At 38.4% G+C, this 15,902-nt stretch overlaps 1 protein-coding gene across 2 annotated transcripts in view; it reads right to left on the bottom strand.

Annotated features, from left to right (window-relative positions):
* Nucleotides 1–15,902, bottom strand: part of LOC149064467 (rhophilin-1-like) — a 77,023-nt gene that overhangs the window by 44,135 nt on the left and 16,986 nt on the right. The window contains exon 1 of one of the 2 annotated variants that reach the window (XM_089254592.1): nt 8,086–9,382. The exons of the other annotated variant lie outside the window; for it this stretch is intronic. Within the exon in view, the coding sequence (XP_089110718.1) occupies nt 8,086–8,124 (39 nt within the window). The 5' untranslated portion in view covers nt 8,125–9,382. Of the gene's footprint in view, nt 1–8,085; nt 9,383–15,902 lie in introns of those variants that run through there. 2 annotated transcript variants of the gene reach the window in all.

The raw sequence follows: 15,902 nt of genomic DNA on the forward strand, positions 1-15,902 counted from the left end.
TGCCCTCGGACTTCACATTGACACTGGTTCCGTGGGCTTCATATTATTGACGCAGGGGTTCTACGAACTTCATCATATGGACATGAAGGGTCCGTGAAACATAGTAGGCAGTAGCGTCGGATCCAGAGGCGAGCCCTCATAATTTTGTGGAAAAGGTTTGCGTACCTCCAGAAATGAATCACAAATGACTATTTCCCGCATAAAGCTCAATCTAGAGTACCCACGGGTCTGAAACACTTCCTATACCTATGATAGTAGGTTCCCGTGTCAACCAAAATGAAAGTATGGCCGGGATTAACATCCGAACATTTGTTCTAAAGGCCCTTGTAATCCATGGTGAGACCATGTTTATATTTGAAATAGGCTGTTAAAAAAATCTTGAATGCCTGATTTTTTGCATGAAAAGAAAAAAAAAGCCGAGAGCGTTTGAAGTTACGTGACAAGGCGATAGATGGCGCGACAAATCAATCTGTGAAATTCTTTTCCTGATATAGGAAAATAATTTTTTTTTATTTTTCCCGGTTGAATGGCGAGAGAAACATTTTCAACAATAAACAAACGGAATTACTCAAAACAAAAACTTCCGCTATTCCATGAGAAAACCAATTTTTTCCCCCTCTAAATAAACTCAAGAAAATTTCAATTTTTTCTGGGGCAACACGATTCCTCATTTGTGGCAGTTTACAAGTAATTAAATATTATAATTTCCGCATAATCCAAGTATCACACGTAAAAAATCATCTAAATCTATTAGTGCGGATCTATACGCAATATCCGCAGCTGTTTCTCCAGAGATTGAAATAAAATAAATGATTAAATTAAATGAATGATTCGTAAAAAAAACATTTTGTCAAAGATAATAGAAGGCGTATGAAAAAATGCGAACAAAAATCCCTTCATTCCTAAGAAATACATTGTCCTGTTGAATAAAATTTCACACGTGGGGATTGTTACACTCAAAGAAATTAGACTTTTAGAGGGGTAAGAAGACTACAGTTGGGAATATTTACCAACAAGACGGAGTGGTGGGGATTCAAATGCATAAGATTCAAGAATTTTAAGAAAAAAACCCCCAATTTTTCAAGTAAATTCTTCCCACCTAAAAATACAACAAAAACTTTATCCGGTGTGAAAGCAGACTTTGATAACCGCAGGTGCATCCATCTGTCTAAAGTTCTGTGGCGTATGTGCATATTTACACATTTTCCACCTGACCTTAGAAACCTCAGAAGCGCGTAAACAGAAACCCACACGAAGTTTACGGAGTACGCAGCTTTTTATTTTTCCCGTAACACGGTATTTCATCCGAAAGCAAATATGACTAATACAGAATGTTTCTTAGGCCGATAACAAACCGAAAAAAAAGGGATGAGCTCGTGGCCTCTTTTCTTTTATTATGGCTTAGAAAAACGTGACTTTTGGACTCCACCAAATGGTTTTTCTTACACAGACACCTCTACTATGGGCCGTAAGAAATTCTTCCCATACCTTCCATGACCACGAAATGTCCTCGTAAGTGTCGACAGAATGAAAACTTATTTCAGAATAGAATCCTACAGTAAATACTGTCACTGACCTATGGGTCGCAGAGTCTCGTGAGATAAGTCGTACGACTGCTTGCAATCTAGTTTTTATCCATTTGTTGCACCATGGCCCCACATCTCAGATTCGGGCTCCCTAGACTGAAATCTTTAATGGGCTCTTCTATAGTAAATGTATAGTGTAAAAAAAATATTAGTCCTGGGCTGGTGCGCTGTCAGCCCTACCCCTGTGGGGGCCATGTATCGCATCAATTGTTTCGGAGGTGTCTCAAAGATTTCGATGGCCTATGGATCATTACATCCTAGATTAGCCTGGACTCTGACCAAAACAGGGCCCACTTGAGCGATGATTTTACGTACAGTATTTCTGGGTAGAGTTCGGCATCCAACATGGCATGACATTATTACAAAATACACAGGAATTCTGAAAATTATCTTCGCAAAATTTTATGAGATTAAACTATTATTTGAAATTGAAACGTGACGAATTTGAAATGTACGAACAGCATAATTAAGGAATTAATGAAAAATTATTCCGGTATCAACGAAAACTAATCCTAAAATGAATGGAAAATAATCTGAAATTTAGTGAGCAAAAATTTCAGAATCCTATATGAAAGAAATAACTTCAGAATTTGTGACAGCGTTCAACAATTTCTCTGCCCTCTCTGCCCCCCACCCCCACATATGATTCGGGACCCTGGATTTAGGTACTGCTGGTCCGTTAAAACACCATGAATCGGTTTCGCTTGTTGCCATCTATATTCTCAGTCGTCTAAAAACATGTGCTCCGTAAACTGATTATGGTACAGCGAGACAGCTTTGTGGGTGGAGCACTTCAAAAAACAGCAACTGAAATATTAATTTGGTACCCGTTTGTGTATTTCAGGTGATAAGGTCCCACAAGGTATTTTAAAATGTCATTTTATTTCTTGCTGAAAATTTGTATATGGTAGTTGTTTAGTCTGTCCGAAATTGTTTGCGCAGCTGTTATCTTAAAAAAATTAATTTATTTGACCCCTGAAACAAATTGAGATTTTAAGTAACTGCACATCATTTGAAAACTTTTTGTAATTGAAAGTATGTTTCGAAAATGAACGGTTGCAGAGATATCCACTGTGCAAATAATTTGGGACAGCCCGTATAGTGGCCTTAAATTCATCGCTGCCTAAGAGTTTACTCTAGTGGCAGTTTTAAAACACAATTTTTTTTCATAATACTTATGTATATACTAGGTCCGATTTCCCCATCCCAAATATTTTAAGCCTTCCCAATATCTTTGGAAATATTCGTATCGGAATATTTCCGAAATATTGGTGCGAATATAGCGCCGTTCTCGTGGAGCAGCGATTGTTGCAAATATCATCGTTGGAGAACGTTATTACTACAAAAAGTATCACCATACAACTACAATTGCGAGAGAATCATTTAAAAAGCACCCACATCTAAGTCTCCAAAGATATTGCATCCATATAGTGAAATATTTCAGCTAATTATTGCTAAATAGTTGTCTCCATAATTTATCATGGAACTTCCAGCTGCATTTAGCTTCCCACGAAACCAAAACTTCCGAGTATGGCTCCAAATTTTAAAATGTGTTTAACTTCTTATCTTCCGCAGCCTGGCCCTACAGCAACTCTGACCTCTACCCATGTGGGCTAAACTCGAGGACACGCCGTGAAAGCGTCACGTCAACATCGACAGACTAAAATGTATCGAGTCCCACATAGTGGAAGTTTTTCTAGGGACTGATTTTTGCCGCCCGCACAACTTTAAAATGCGATAATTTTGTAACAGTATTCTGTGACCCTAAAACTGCCCCAGGTGGCAGACCACCGCCCCCCCGTCCCTCTAGTTCCGGTTAACGTCGCGTAATTTAGGTCAAGATTGGTCATGAAGATCGACAAACTCTGTGAAGCTCATTTCCGAATGCACACGCAGATTTTGTACATGTGTGTGACTATATCTCGTTCAAAAAAAACTTATTCCATGAACTCTTTCTGAAAGTTGAATATTTCATTTTACATGGAATAGAGCAACATCTAGTAGAAAATGCATTGAAAACAGGAGCCTATGTTTTAAGCGTACGCGTTCTTTCAGTGCAAGATTCTTATTAGCATCTAACTGACAGTCTAAGAGCGTATCTTTTCCAACTGCATGTACAAGACACAGAAATGAGCTGACCAAAACACAAATGGATGGGGGACACCTACGAACTCAACTGGATTGTGTTTAGTTTGGTAAAGCTGGTATTCGTTGTGCACAGTGTAAAATAAAAAATATCTTAGTATCTCATCTTCCTGTAAATTCTTATTTATCCAATTTTAAAGCTGTTCATTTTAGCCTTCGGTAAGACTTTTGTCTTTTTTTCCTATTGCTCCGCTTCGTATGTTATACAATTTATCTTTAAATTTCAGGCAGTTGTTCCTGGACCGAACTAAACGATTTTCCATGGGAACCTATGGAAAATCATGTTTCGGCTAACAAACGTGATTCCGGAACGAATTATCTTCATTAGCGGAGGTATCATTGTAATTTATTCCACAAGTAGTAACAGTATATAACCACGTATTATATAAAAACAATAAACAGGAAACAGACATTTTACCGTTAAGTCATAGGCCTACATAAATACACGCTAATCTATGAAAGCTATTTTTTTCAATATTTGCAAAACCATCAAAACACCGCGAATGTGAGACTTAAGTATGAGGATTTCGACGGCAATCCAGGCAAAAAAGACTTGAGCCATCAATATATAATCAGGAAGGTATTGTCGTATCGATTTCGTGAACGTCATTATTAGATAATGGTTTCTTTAAACTATCATAATCAATGTAGCGTAGTAAGCTCAGCATAGTGATAAGGGACGTTTCTCCACCCGACGTAGATGTCGTAGATGTATTAAGAAAACTACAGAGTCAATTATCGATACGAATACGAAACTTGGGAAACCTTCGCACGTGGCACGTGCTTATCTGGAAACAATGGCTGACGAAAATAGGATGGAGAAATAATCTACTACACGCGTAGATATCGATTTGGTGATGATAATGATTCAGCTTATGAAACTCGGCTGAAGATAGCCAGTGAAAGTGGATCGGAGACAGAGATCACGCGCGTGTATTGATTTCATATTACCATATTATGTCCCATGAGATACATAGTTATTTCGACTAACGGTTTTGTCTGAAATGTGCGAAATTTGCATAATAAGATTGAATCCATTCTCAAATATGCGATAAAAACTAAGCATGTGAGACGTTCACTGACACGACTGGGTCGGTCAACGGCTTCATTCGTGACTAGCCAGTGTCACGATTTCATCAATAGAAGTGTTACATAGTACTTAAGGGGTCTCGTGCCTTTTAACATGGTGAAAAACTATGCTCGAATAGAAATATCATTGGAAATACTATTTCACCATTGATTTAGCTCAAATATTTTAAACATTCTTGATTGTATTTACTATCCTATGCTGTTACAAAGTTTTACATATTTTAGATACTTAATTTTTGTAAATTAAAAAAAAACCCATTAAAAACAGCTTGCATGCATGATAAAATACCATGACATCAATGCGATCGAATAAAAAATTGATTCAAGATAAAGAAAACTTCAGTTCATGGAAATGATGCAAAAATTTGAGATTTCATTGACTTCATTATTATTTAAATTTCAATTTCAAACATTTTTAAATTGAAAATATAATTTTAGATAAGATTGAGTCAATGAAATCTCGAACTTTTGTTTCATTTCATGATCCGAAAAGTTTCCTCTATATTTTTAATCAATCTTTATTCAATTACATGGATGTCATAGTATTTTATCATGCATGCATGCTGTTTGAAAATTTACAAAAAATTAAGTAGCAAAAATCTGTAAAACTATGTACGAACATAGGATAGCACATACAATCAAGAACACGTGAAAAACATTTGAAGTAAATCAATGGTTAAATATAGTACTTCTAATGATATTTCTATTAGAGCATGTCTTTCGCCATGTTTAAGGAGCCCCCACCCTTTAATCGCAGATTAAAAATTCCGGATTCTGTAATTCATCAATGATGTGCATAGGCAGAGACAGACTTGAAAGTCTGGGGGGGGGGGGGGCATGATGATGTCAATTTATATATATACGCAAATACATTAGATCAGTCGGCTTTACCCTTTAGGAATATATGAATAATTGAATGCGGTTTGCGGAAAAGGTTCTTATCAAGAAGGGGGAATTTTTTCTTTACAAAAAAAGAATTTTACAACTTTTGTCGTCAGGAAGCACTGCTCGAATGCAAATCACTGGAAATATGAAATCAGAGCACTGTAAAATGCAGGGTGTACGATTAACAGCTCATATCTGAATTTTCCATTTTCCTCTTAATGAGATTTACATTGTGATGTCGACATCGGTGGAAAAAACTATTGGTGAAGTTGTACCTGTCACGATTCACCGGCTGAAACTTTACAAACGTTCCAGATACAGAAGAAAGGTTCAATTAAAAAAAAACGTCATAAGGGGCCGTTCAAGTATTACGTAAGCAAATTTTTAGCCATTTTTTACCCTCCCCCTCAGCAAAATTTCGTCATCAGCTCTGCCCCTCTGAATCCTAACTCATATTTTCATAAAGGGTGGCTGATGACGTAAGCATTATCCAAACCCCCCTTCCCCCCCCCTTGTCATCAAAAGTCAGAAAATCGGAACCCCCCCCCCCCATCGATGATGACGTAATACTTGAACGGCCCCTAACCTTCTATCGACAATAAACTTGAACTAATTTTTTTAAAATCCCTCTTCGTGAAAATAACTTTTTCGCAAACCGAATTCAAATATCATATCAATTTTTTTTCAATTTCTATGAATTTGTCAACTATTTACGAATTTGTGGAACACCCTGTATCTGAAGGCTCATTTCATATTTTGGTGGTAGAGGCAGCGCCGATTTAGAAAAGATGTCAACAGCAGCGTAAAATTGGTGACACGTGGCGATAACGTTGCCTCTCGATATAATAATTCTTGTACAGCAATATGTTTTCTTGTTCCGCAGAGCATTATATCAAGGTTTCACTTTATATGAATTATCTGTCAATTTCCACGTGTTTTACTACTTAATCATTCAGTGACAGCCCTGAATACACACAAGCTGATCGCTTTGTTTTGACCAATAAGGTAGTACAAAAACCGCTTAATTACATCCTAGAAGGAAATACGTTCACGACTGACATTTCAAATAATATACAGAATGAAACGTCCTTGAACAAATCTTTTAAGCTAAAATATTATTGAATTTTTTTTTATCCTGTTTGGTACAGGATTTTACGAAAATTTATTCTGCGCATATATCATCCTTTTTATCCCTTAAGTAAAATAAACATTTATGGGAAAAAGCAATATCATGCCTGAATATCTTTTTCCTTGTCATGTGATTTCACTAAGAGGGAAAAAGATGTAGACTTTCCTCGACAGACTAAAACATATACGAACCATCAAATCTGATACGAAATGAGATTATATCTAAAGGGGAAAACGTCTGAAAACGGTAGATAGAATGTATTCTCTTACAGCTTGCTTACTAATTAATAATAAGAACGTGCCCGACGTGCGCAATCACAAAATATTTGGTCAAACTGCTTTACCTACGGTGTGCAGCAAAGTTAGAGGCTATTTAATGAAGTGACGGAAAAACATAATTAATTTTTTTTTTTTTGCAAAGTGCATCTTTTGAAAGGCATTTGCCAGAGAGAACATCCTTTGAAAGGCAATTGTTGGAAAGAGCTTCGTTTGAATGACAATTGTTTCAAAGAGCTTGAATGACAATTGTTTGAAAGAGCTTCGTTTGAATGACAATTGTTTGAAAGAGCTTCGTTTGAATGACAATTGTTTGAAAGAGCTTCGTTTGAATGACAATTGTTGGAAAGAGCTTCGTTTGAATGACAATTGTTGGAAAGAGCTTCGTTTGAATGACAATTGTTGGAAAGAGCTTCGTTTGAATGACAATTGTTGGGAAGCGCAGCGATTGTTGTAAATAGCACTGTTGTTGTACAACGGCTGTTGCGAATAGCATCGTTGTTGTGAAGCCATCGTTACGAATAGCGACGCTGGGAAAAAACGATTGTTGTGAATATCGCACTTGGAAAAACTATTATTGAAAAAATGGTTTCCATAAAGCTATATCACAAGATTATAATTTAAAAAAAAAAGCAATTGCCCCAAACAACTACGTTTGAAAAAACATCAAAGTTAAAAAGTTATATGTTAAATAAATTTAACCATTTTTTCGCTGGTATTTAATTTTTTCCTCTATAAAAAATTTCCGATTCCATTAAGTTCAACTGAAATTTGACAAAAACTGTTGGCCAAAAAAAAAAATTTCTTTCACTTATAATATTTATAATAACATTTCTCATCAACAAAACACGACCTCCCCCCCCCCCAATTCTATTCATAAATGCCCAAGCTAAAAATCACAAAATGGTCAATATCGTGCAAACAAACCCTTCCAAAAAAGCATTTTTGTGAGTAAATAAAATTATTTTATACTCACGTTATCAGTAAAACCACAGATTCCTTCCCGTTTCTCCATTATAGTCCTCGAAATAATTTCGAAGACGAAGAGAACTTGATGATCGTGTCCAATAGAACAATCGGGGAGAAAAGCAAATTTTCTGCAAAAAATGCCGGAAACTACGGCGTTCGATGAAAAACCACGAAAAGATCGCACAATCGCCAGTCAATCGTATCGAGGCCACACAACAATCTTATTTGATGAACGAAATGGATTTTCTATTCTATTTTATTTATTCCTTTTTACTCGGAATTGAATAATTCAACAGAGTCGACAGAATTCACACTTAAGTTTGAGAGAGTTAATGTCTTTGATGAGAAAATCTCTTCCAAATACAGTTAGGATTCACATCGTATTACAAGTAAATGAAACGTATCCATCAGAAAAGGAATTATCATATTCTCAAGCTATTATTCACGCTTTGCTACGAAGTCTTTTTTGCATACACGACTCTTTACCAAACAGTTTTGCCGCGATTTCGGTATTTCTTTAATGACCATTACAGTGAATCAGTGGTTCTCAGACTTTTTCAGCTGCAGTTCCCTTGTCATAGCATGTCAGCGGTTCTCTAGAATAATTTAGTTCAGGGGTTCTTAACTTATAGGTCCCAACACAAACTAAATCTGTAGGGGGTGAGATCGGGCCTTCAAATATGCTAATAGCGAGGAACACTTGGGCTATGGGTGCAGACACAAATTTGCAAAAGTAAGATGGGCTCGTTCAAATCCCCTAACGACCAGTGAGCTATGGAAAATCCAGTAACGGCCAGGAACGCCTGAGCTATAAGGTCTTGATTCGCAGGGGTTTCCTAGATGAGTCGATCAAATCCACTTGCAGTCTTGTAATAAACGCACTTATTAAGTCACCGATTTCACAAATTTCGAAAAACAAATCCCACGGCTCACGAAGCTGATCTTATTGATATTGGGTCGCAGCTTAAAAAGGTTAAGAACCCCTGGTTTAGTAGATATCATGCATGCATAAAAGAACCAATTTCCAGCAGGCACACACACATCAATATTTCCTGCTTGCCGTGACGTAAACTTTGAGATACACTGCCGTGAATGATGGTGATGCAGTCTAACTGATGAATTCTAATAGTTTTATACCCCAAATGCGTCTACTTTCAAAAATCTCTTCAGTGATGCGATGTCTTATCACCAACAGCACCAACTATTCGACTGAGTCCTCAGTGTCCAAATGCGACAGGACGTCTTTCATCCACCGTTACACAGAACGTTATGAAAGACACTGACCAAAGAACTCTGCGGCTGAACACGTGGTGAAGCCGAAGGCGAATCGGAAAAAGAATTTACCTTTTGTTGCAAGAAAAAAGAATAGACAATAATAGAGATTGACAATAATTCCGAAATGGCTTCAGCCATTCATGGCGTAAACAGAGCGCGACGGTTTCTGAGAACCCCCTTTCTAAAACTAAAAGAAAAAGGAATTCGGAGGAGGAGAAGAACAAGGTAGGCACAAACGGGCCTACCTACCAACCAATACTATTTCGAAGCATTGTTTGAGACCTGATTAGCCTCGAGACAAAGAAACGGGCCAAAGGCAAGTCGATCAAAAAAAAAAAAGAAATCTTAATACATTAAAAAGAATTCTCCGATATCGGAAATGATTCAATCGCTGCGCTGTTCCGATCATCCCTGTGCATAGCAAATTTTTTGGCACAGTAATGAAATTGTTCCCGCAAGAAACAAAAGTTGGCATTCTTTACAAGGCATGTAATTTGTGTTCACGGATCGTGTGAGTGAAGATGATGAACTCGACCTTTCACAATTTGTGACAATATGTTCCAGACTCGTCCATCCGTAGCAGCAGCAACAGCCATCTTTTGACAGCATATTGCATCTCTGTGAAGGAGGGGGGGGGGGGAGATAGTATTGCAATACAGCCACAGTCACGCTTCTCGGGTCAAATGGACCTCAAACTATTCCACCAAAGACAAATATCTTCAAAATACACACTTGAACGATCGCCTGTAATTACTGTCGTACATCATTTATGAAGTATTACACGATGGGTGGTCTAATAAATCAGTGTGAAGGATTGAGATATAATAGTAATTTAGCAACGTGGATAAATTATATTACTGGTCTTTGACTATGGGATGAAGCTGCAGCCGGATCCCGTTCCAACGAAAACTTTTCTAATCCTTAAATGAGTTTACATAAGAGCAATGTATTGCGAATTCCGATATTACGAAATAGACAATCCGTTATCACGAATCCGAAAGCAAGTTACTGAAAATCAACAAAAGAACACAGAAATGTGCTCTGGCAACGGATCTGGCAACAGGCCTACAAACGGTACAAATATTCAATCATTACACTTCTCTTCTGAAATATAGATTGGCAACACTGAAAAATCACACACCACTAGATACGCACTCACTGTTAGGTACAAGTAGGTAGGTTAGGTACTGTTAGTATACATCACTAACAAATTCCCTGGACGGATCATGCTGATCCCTTGGGAATACGTGAGGATCAAAAAAAAAATGATACCGTAAAATCGGGATTTAGGGGGGGGGGGGGAGAAAAGAGCTGCTGAGTATTAGAGAATTAGCTTGCTGAACTATTGGACAAGACTCGTTGTTCTATGGCTTTTGGGGGGGGGGGGGTGCGGAAAAAGTTTTTAACCAACACCGGGTGCGTGAAAATTAATAAAATCTGTGGTAAGCCAGTGCTACGCATTTCTTCTGTTTCCAAATGAGTAGCCTCGACAGGAGAGTTTGGATTAAAGAAAAACTTAAAAGTAAATTTTTGAAATTGATGCTACAGTATATATTTAATATAAACAATGTGGCATTAAAAAAATACGGCATATCTCCATCTACTCTTTCAACATTTTTGAAAAAATCGAAATAAGTGGGAATTTTAAATCTACAACGAAATTTTTTTAATGAATGCTGAAATTCGCGAAATCTTTTAATAACGAAGTGGTTTCTCCAGTCATTTGGAGTTCGTTATAACGGGATTCGACTGCATCTACCCAAACGTCTGACCCTCAGCAGGAGTGGCTCTAGCTCACTTGCTGCCCCTAAAGACGTTCCTAGTGGGAGGCTATTACTACTACTAAACCAGACATGCACCTCGTCCATATTCCTCTGCGGAACTTCTAACGAATTGGTACATGTTGGAATGAGCGTGTATGTATAGTGAACCTTCCGTGTAATGCTTGTTACGTGTAGTGCTGCCATCTGCAATCAATTTTTTAAACTATGCGTTTGTTTCTCAACTTGTTCTAGTGGGAGGTTGAAAGAGCATTGGCAATTAATTTACTACCTAGTGAGGTGTGCCGGAAGTGTGAGTACCTAACAGTGAGTGCGTATCTAGTGGTGTGTGATTTTTCAGTGTTGCCAATCTATATTTCAGAAGAGAAGTGTAATGATTGAATATTTGTACCGTTTGTAGGCCTGTTGCCAGATCCGTTGCCAGAGCATCATGGGCCCCCTGGCCAATTGGTTTCTCTGAGGCCCTACCTGGAAAGTTCTCGGAAATTTAAGTTGGTTCTCATGTTTGGGCCCATGCGTTAGGACGGCACTGCTTGTTGCTCTGTCGCGAGACTTTTTAACGGGGACATCAGCTCGCATTGATGTGTCGAAATTGGGAACCACAGAAAACCAATTTCAAGGGCTATGGGTCACTTGAACAAACTCGATTTTTTTTACCCACCCGAAGTTGCGCACCATTTTTTAACAAACAAAATGTCGCTTTTAAAGAAACTGTTTAATTTCACCCCCCCCCCCCCCAGAATTATTTCACTTTCCTTTATTTGACATTATAAATTTAGATTTCTCATTTAGAGTAATTCCATGTTGCAGCTCTTATTGGTGATAATTGCCATCATATTTTCTTCCCTTATAGGATTGAGGTTTCTTAATTATTCTAAATTTAATACAATTAAAGCTTGTTATCGCCAAAATACTTATTCCAAGGTTCTCAGGGCAACAACTAGGAGGAGTTCCTGACGCTCCACGCCCTAGACAAGTGAGAATCTAAATTCTTTCTTTGCCTGTACTTAACCGCTCACGTAAAATTATTGTCTGGGGGAACCACAAGGCACACACTTGCTCCATTTGCTCACTTGATACATGTGATAGAGTCTATTCTTGTTTCTGCCATTACGGCCTCGGACCCTGTCTGTCCTCTCAAGTTTTCTCAACATTTTCGTTGCCAAAATGTGGCTCGAAAAAGTGACAGCAATCAGTGAGCCACCCCGGGGCAGACATTTCCCATGGAGGCTCTTGAAAGTGTCATGCAAAAAAGTACTAATTATTTTTTTGTGAGGCTCCCCATTCGGCTCGTGTCCTTGGGGTGTGGGGGGGGGCGCCCCGGTTGCCCCAGTCTAATTACGCACCTGGACAGTATGGTGTGGTGTCGTATGAATTTTTATTATCCCAAAATTTTAAAAACTTGTGTCAACACAAAAGCTTAGGCTGCCACCCGGTTGCACCGCACCTCTTGCACCTTCACTTATGCTGCCCCGACCCTCAGTCAGACATTTGGGTAGATACAATCGAATCCGATTGAATTAAAATTAATTAATCCCTATTTTATCTACACAAATGTGTAAGCAAGACAGACTTCTTAAATGGAAAAACGTCTTCAGCGGCATCCACTCTAATCTTATTGGAAGACGACTGGAAGTTACGTTGTTTCAGTGGCACCATCTGTTGGAGACGCAAGCAAGATAGTTTTGCCAAATATCTCGAATAATGCATATTCAGTAGGTATTGTTATCAAAACCCTAAAAGTTTTCCGTTTCCTGACTGTGTGTATGATGCTTATAATAAGTCACAACTTGACTTACGTTAAGTTTGCTGAGGTGAGCATGAATTTGCATATCGCATTGATAAGATGGTTCCGGCCGTGGTCCAGCAGAATTTCAACTTCTAAACTACGAAGGGTCTTCAACCTTTTAGATATAGTGGACATTAAAAATTTCAGTGATGCTCATGGGGCTACAAAATCATATAGTGGTGTTTAAGCCTTATAAGATGGCATCCGGATACAAAAAAACTTTATACGATGCATAATGCAGCGTAACTCGTGAATCCATAAAATATCTAAGTTCTGAACATCGCAGTATAATTTAGCGTCCTGTGGACTTCGTGAAAATTTTTAAATTGCTTTTTAATATTAAGGAACTATTTTCTCAAAATCGTCGGTGCCCCACGAAGAAGACATGTGAGGTCCCCTTGTTACCCTCTGGCCATGCGTTGGAAGATTCCTGTTCTAGATGTTTCGTCGACATTTTTGCGAGTAATCTTCACTTGTGGCTGGAGCTGTGCTCTGGCAATTCATAATTCTAGTTAGGGGTGCGTCGCCAATTGAGGCGAAAAACTCCGCCTCAGTTGTCTCAGGATAGCCAAACGGCGCAGTGACAACGCTCAAGCCTCCACTAAAGATTACCCCTGCGGATGTAAACGAAACATCTGGAAGTTAAAAATTTCTACTGGACCCACTGTTCCTCAAAATGCAACTGCAATCTTATCATGACACCGAAAGTTGAATCCTTCATTCTTCAAACTAACAGAGAATTTCAATATTTTGGCTCGACTCTATCTATATCAGTGTTCTTCAACCCGTTTACACCGGCGGAAAGAGTAAAACAGTTTCTCGGACCGACAGAAATGAGAAATAATATGGACCAGCTAAGATAGGACTAATTCATACAGGCAAAAATAAATACGAAAAATAAGTTGTGGAGGGGCAAAATATAAATAAGGAAAAGTAATTTGTGGACGGAAAGGATAAATGGAAGGAATAATTAGGACAAGAAAAAATAAATAGGCAAAACAATTGGCTGACTGAAAAAATATAAGTAGGAGGAATAGTTTTTGCGGACCGACAAAAGATAAATAGGAGGAATAATTCAGACAGGCAAAAAACAAATACGATGAATAGTTCAGACCGAAAAAAAGTAAAATACGTACGAAAAATTATTTGCAAAGTGGACAAAAAAAAATAAATTCAAAGAATAATTTGCGGACCAGAAAGAAAATAAATAGAAAAAATAGTCTGCAGACTGCCTAACGGCAAAACATTTTTTGCGGACCGGTAGAAAATTCACACGGACCGATTCCGGTCCACACACGAGCGGTTGAGTAACACTTTGTTACATTTAATATAATTTAGTCGGGCGAGATAGCCCAGGCCCGGTCCAATTAGCCCTCGTGTGCAGAAAATGACCGCGGTGCAACAAAAATGATCAAATGTGATAGCCCAGGTCGATAAGATACTCGCCGAAAGTACCAAAGGATATTCAGAGGTGTCGCGAGTTCAATAGGTTCTTACCAGGTTCATCCTTGTCAGAAACTTTCCTGACACAGCTGGGCACCACAGAAACGGTGACATGACCGCAGGAAGTCCCACACTGAGGGGTTAGTGCACCAACCTTTCGGTGAGTATGAAAGAGGCTACCGTTCGGAAACGGCAATAAATTGTGGGTCCCGGTCTAATCAGCCATAGTGTGCAGAAAATGAGCGCGGTGCTACAAAATTGTAATCTAGTTGGGCCTTTACTACAGATTAAGTACACAAATTTTATTCCTGCTATATCCTATTCCGCTCAATCTCATCGCGTCCAAAAATTCTTGCAATAAAAAAGAACTTCCGTTATCTTCGGAGGATTATACAATAACTGAAATATTCGGATGACGTTGCAAAGGTTTTTTTTATCTCTCCACAACCGAATGAAATTACCAAAGAGCCTGCCTCCATGGAGAACTCAACCTCAATGACGCAACCAACTTCTCTCTATGACGTTATCTCTGGAGAAAAGAATTCTAGACAGAACGTCACGTTGTTGCTGCAAAAAACAAAAAGCACCACAAAAATTATTCATCCAAGGAAACGGTAGATCATACACTGAATAACATATTACGAGAGAGAGAGGTATATTCATCTTTTTTTTTGTTCTTCCCACTTTGGATCATGGTTATTTATAAAACATAGAGAAGAAAAAGTAATACTAGCCATAACGTGGAAGGGGTCAAGGTGACGAAGGTCAAAGATATTACTGTCGTTGAATATTGAAGATGGTCGTTCATTTCAAATGACTGTCAGGAAGAATGCGATCTTTCTTTTTTGAGAATGAGGCTGATCCTAGAGATGATGCGAGAGTAACGAGTCCAATGGACTACGGATCATTCGGAATGTCCTCGTTCAAAACTGGATGTTCTGCACCTATTTTTTCCCTAAGACATTTCGGACAATCAGCCCCGAAATGAAAGTAGTCAGCCCACTTACATAGATAATGGATACCCTGCTTAAATGGATACCCCTGTTAACGAATAATGTGTGGATACCCTTCATAAACGGATAAAATCCTCTAGAACCCTAACTTCTCCCATGGAAAATGTTAGGGCCTCCTTACATGGGGACTTAACAGAATAATCTCTATAAGAGAAATTTTGGCGCCAAAGGATTTTATCCGTTTAAGAGGGGCTGGCTGTATATCAACAATCATATCCACATACGTATCCAGAGTCCGACTTTGACATGGGGGGGGGGCATGACAAGGCAGGAATTAATGCGACCCTACCCTCTAACTTCTAGAATAAACAAAGGTTTATAAGAAAATATAAGCTGAACCCCCATTATAGCGCCTCTAGATATCATTCCAACTCTCCGCTTTGGACCAGAAATGTTCGATATAATGCCCAACTCGTTATAGCACCAGAATTCTCTACCAAATAAATAGTGACGTTAAATCGAAATTCGACTTTGTATTGTGCATTTGATTTTATATGCCCTCAAATCATGGGACCTATTTGCC

The sequence above is a fragment of the Pholcus phalangioides genome, unplaced genomic scaffold (assembly GCF_987345545.1).
Source record: "Pholcus phalangioides strain wild (caught in Gottingen) unplaced genomic scaffold, Ppha-v1.0 ptg000042l_1, whole genome shotgun sequence".
Lineage (NCBI taxonomy): Eukaryota > Metazoa > Arthropoda > Arachnida > Araneae > Pholcidae > Pholcus > Pholcus phalangioides.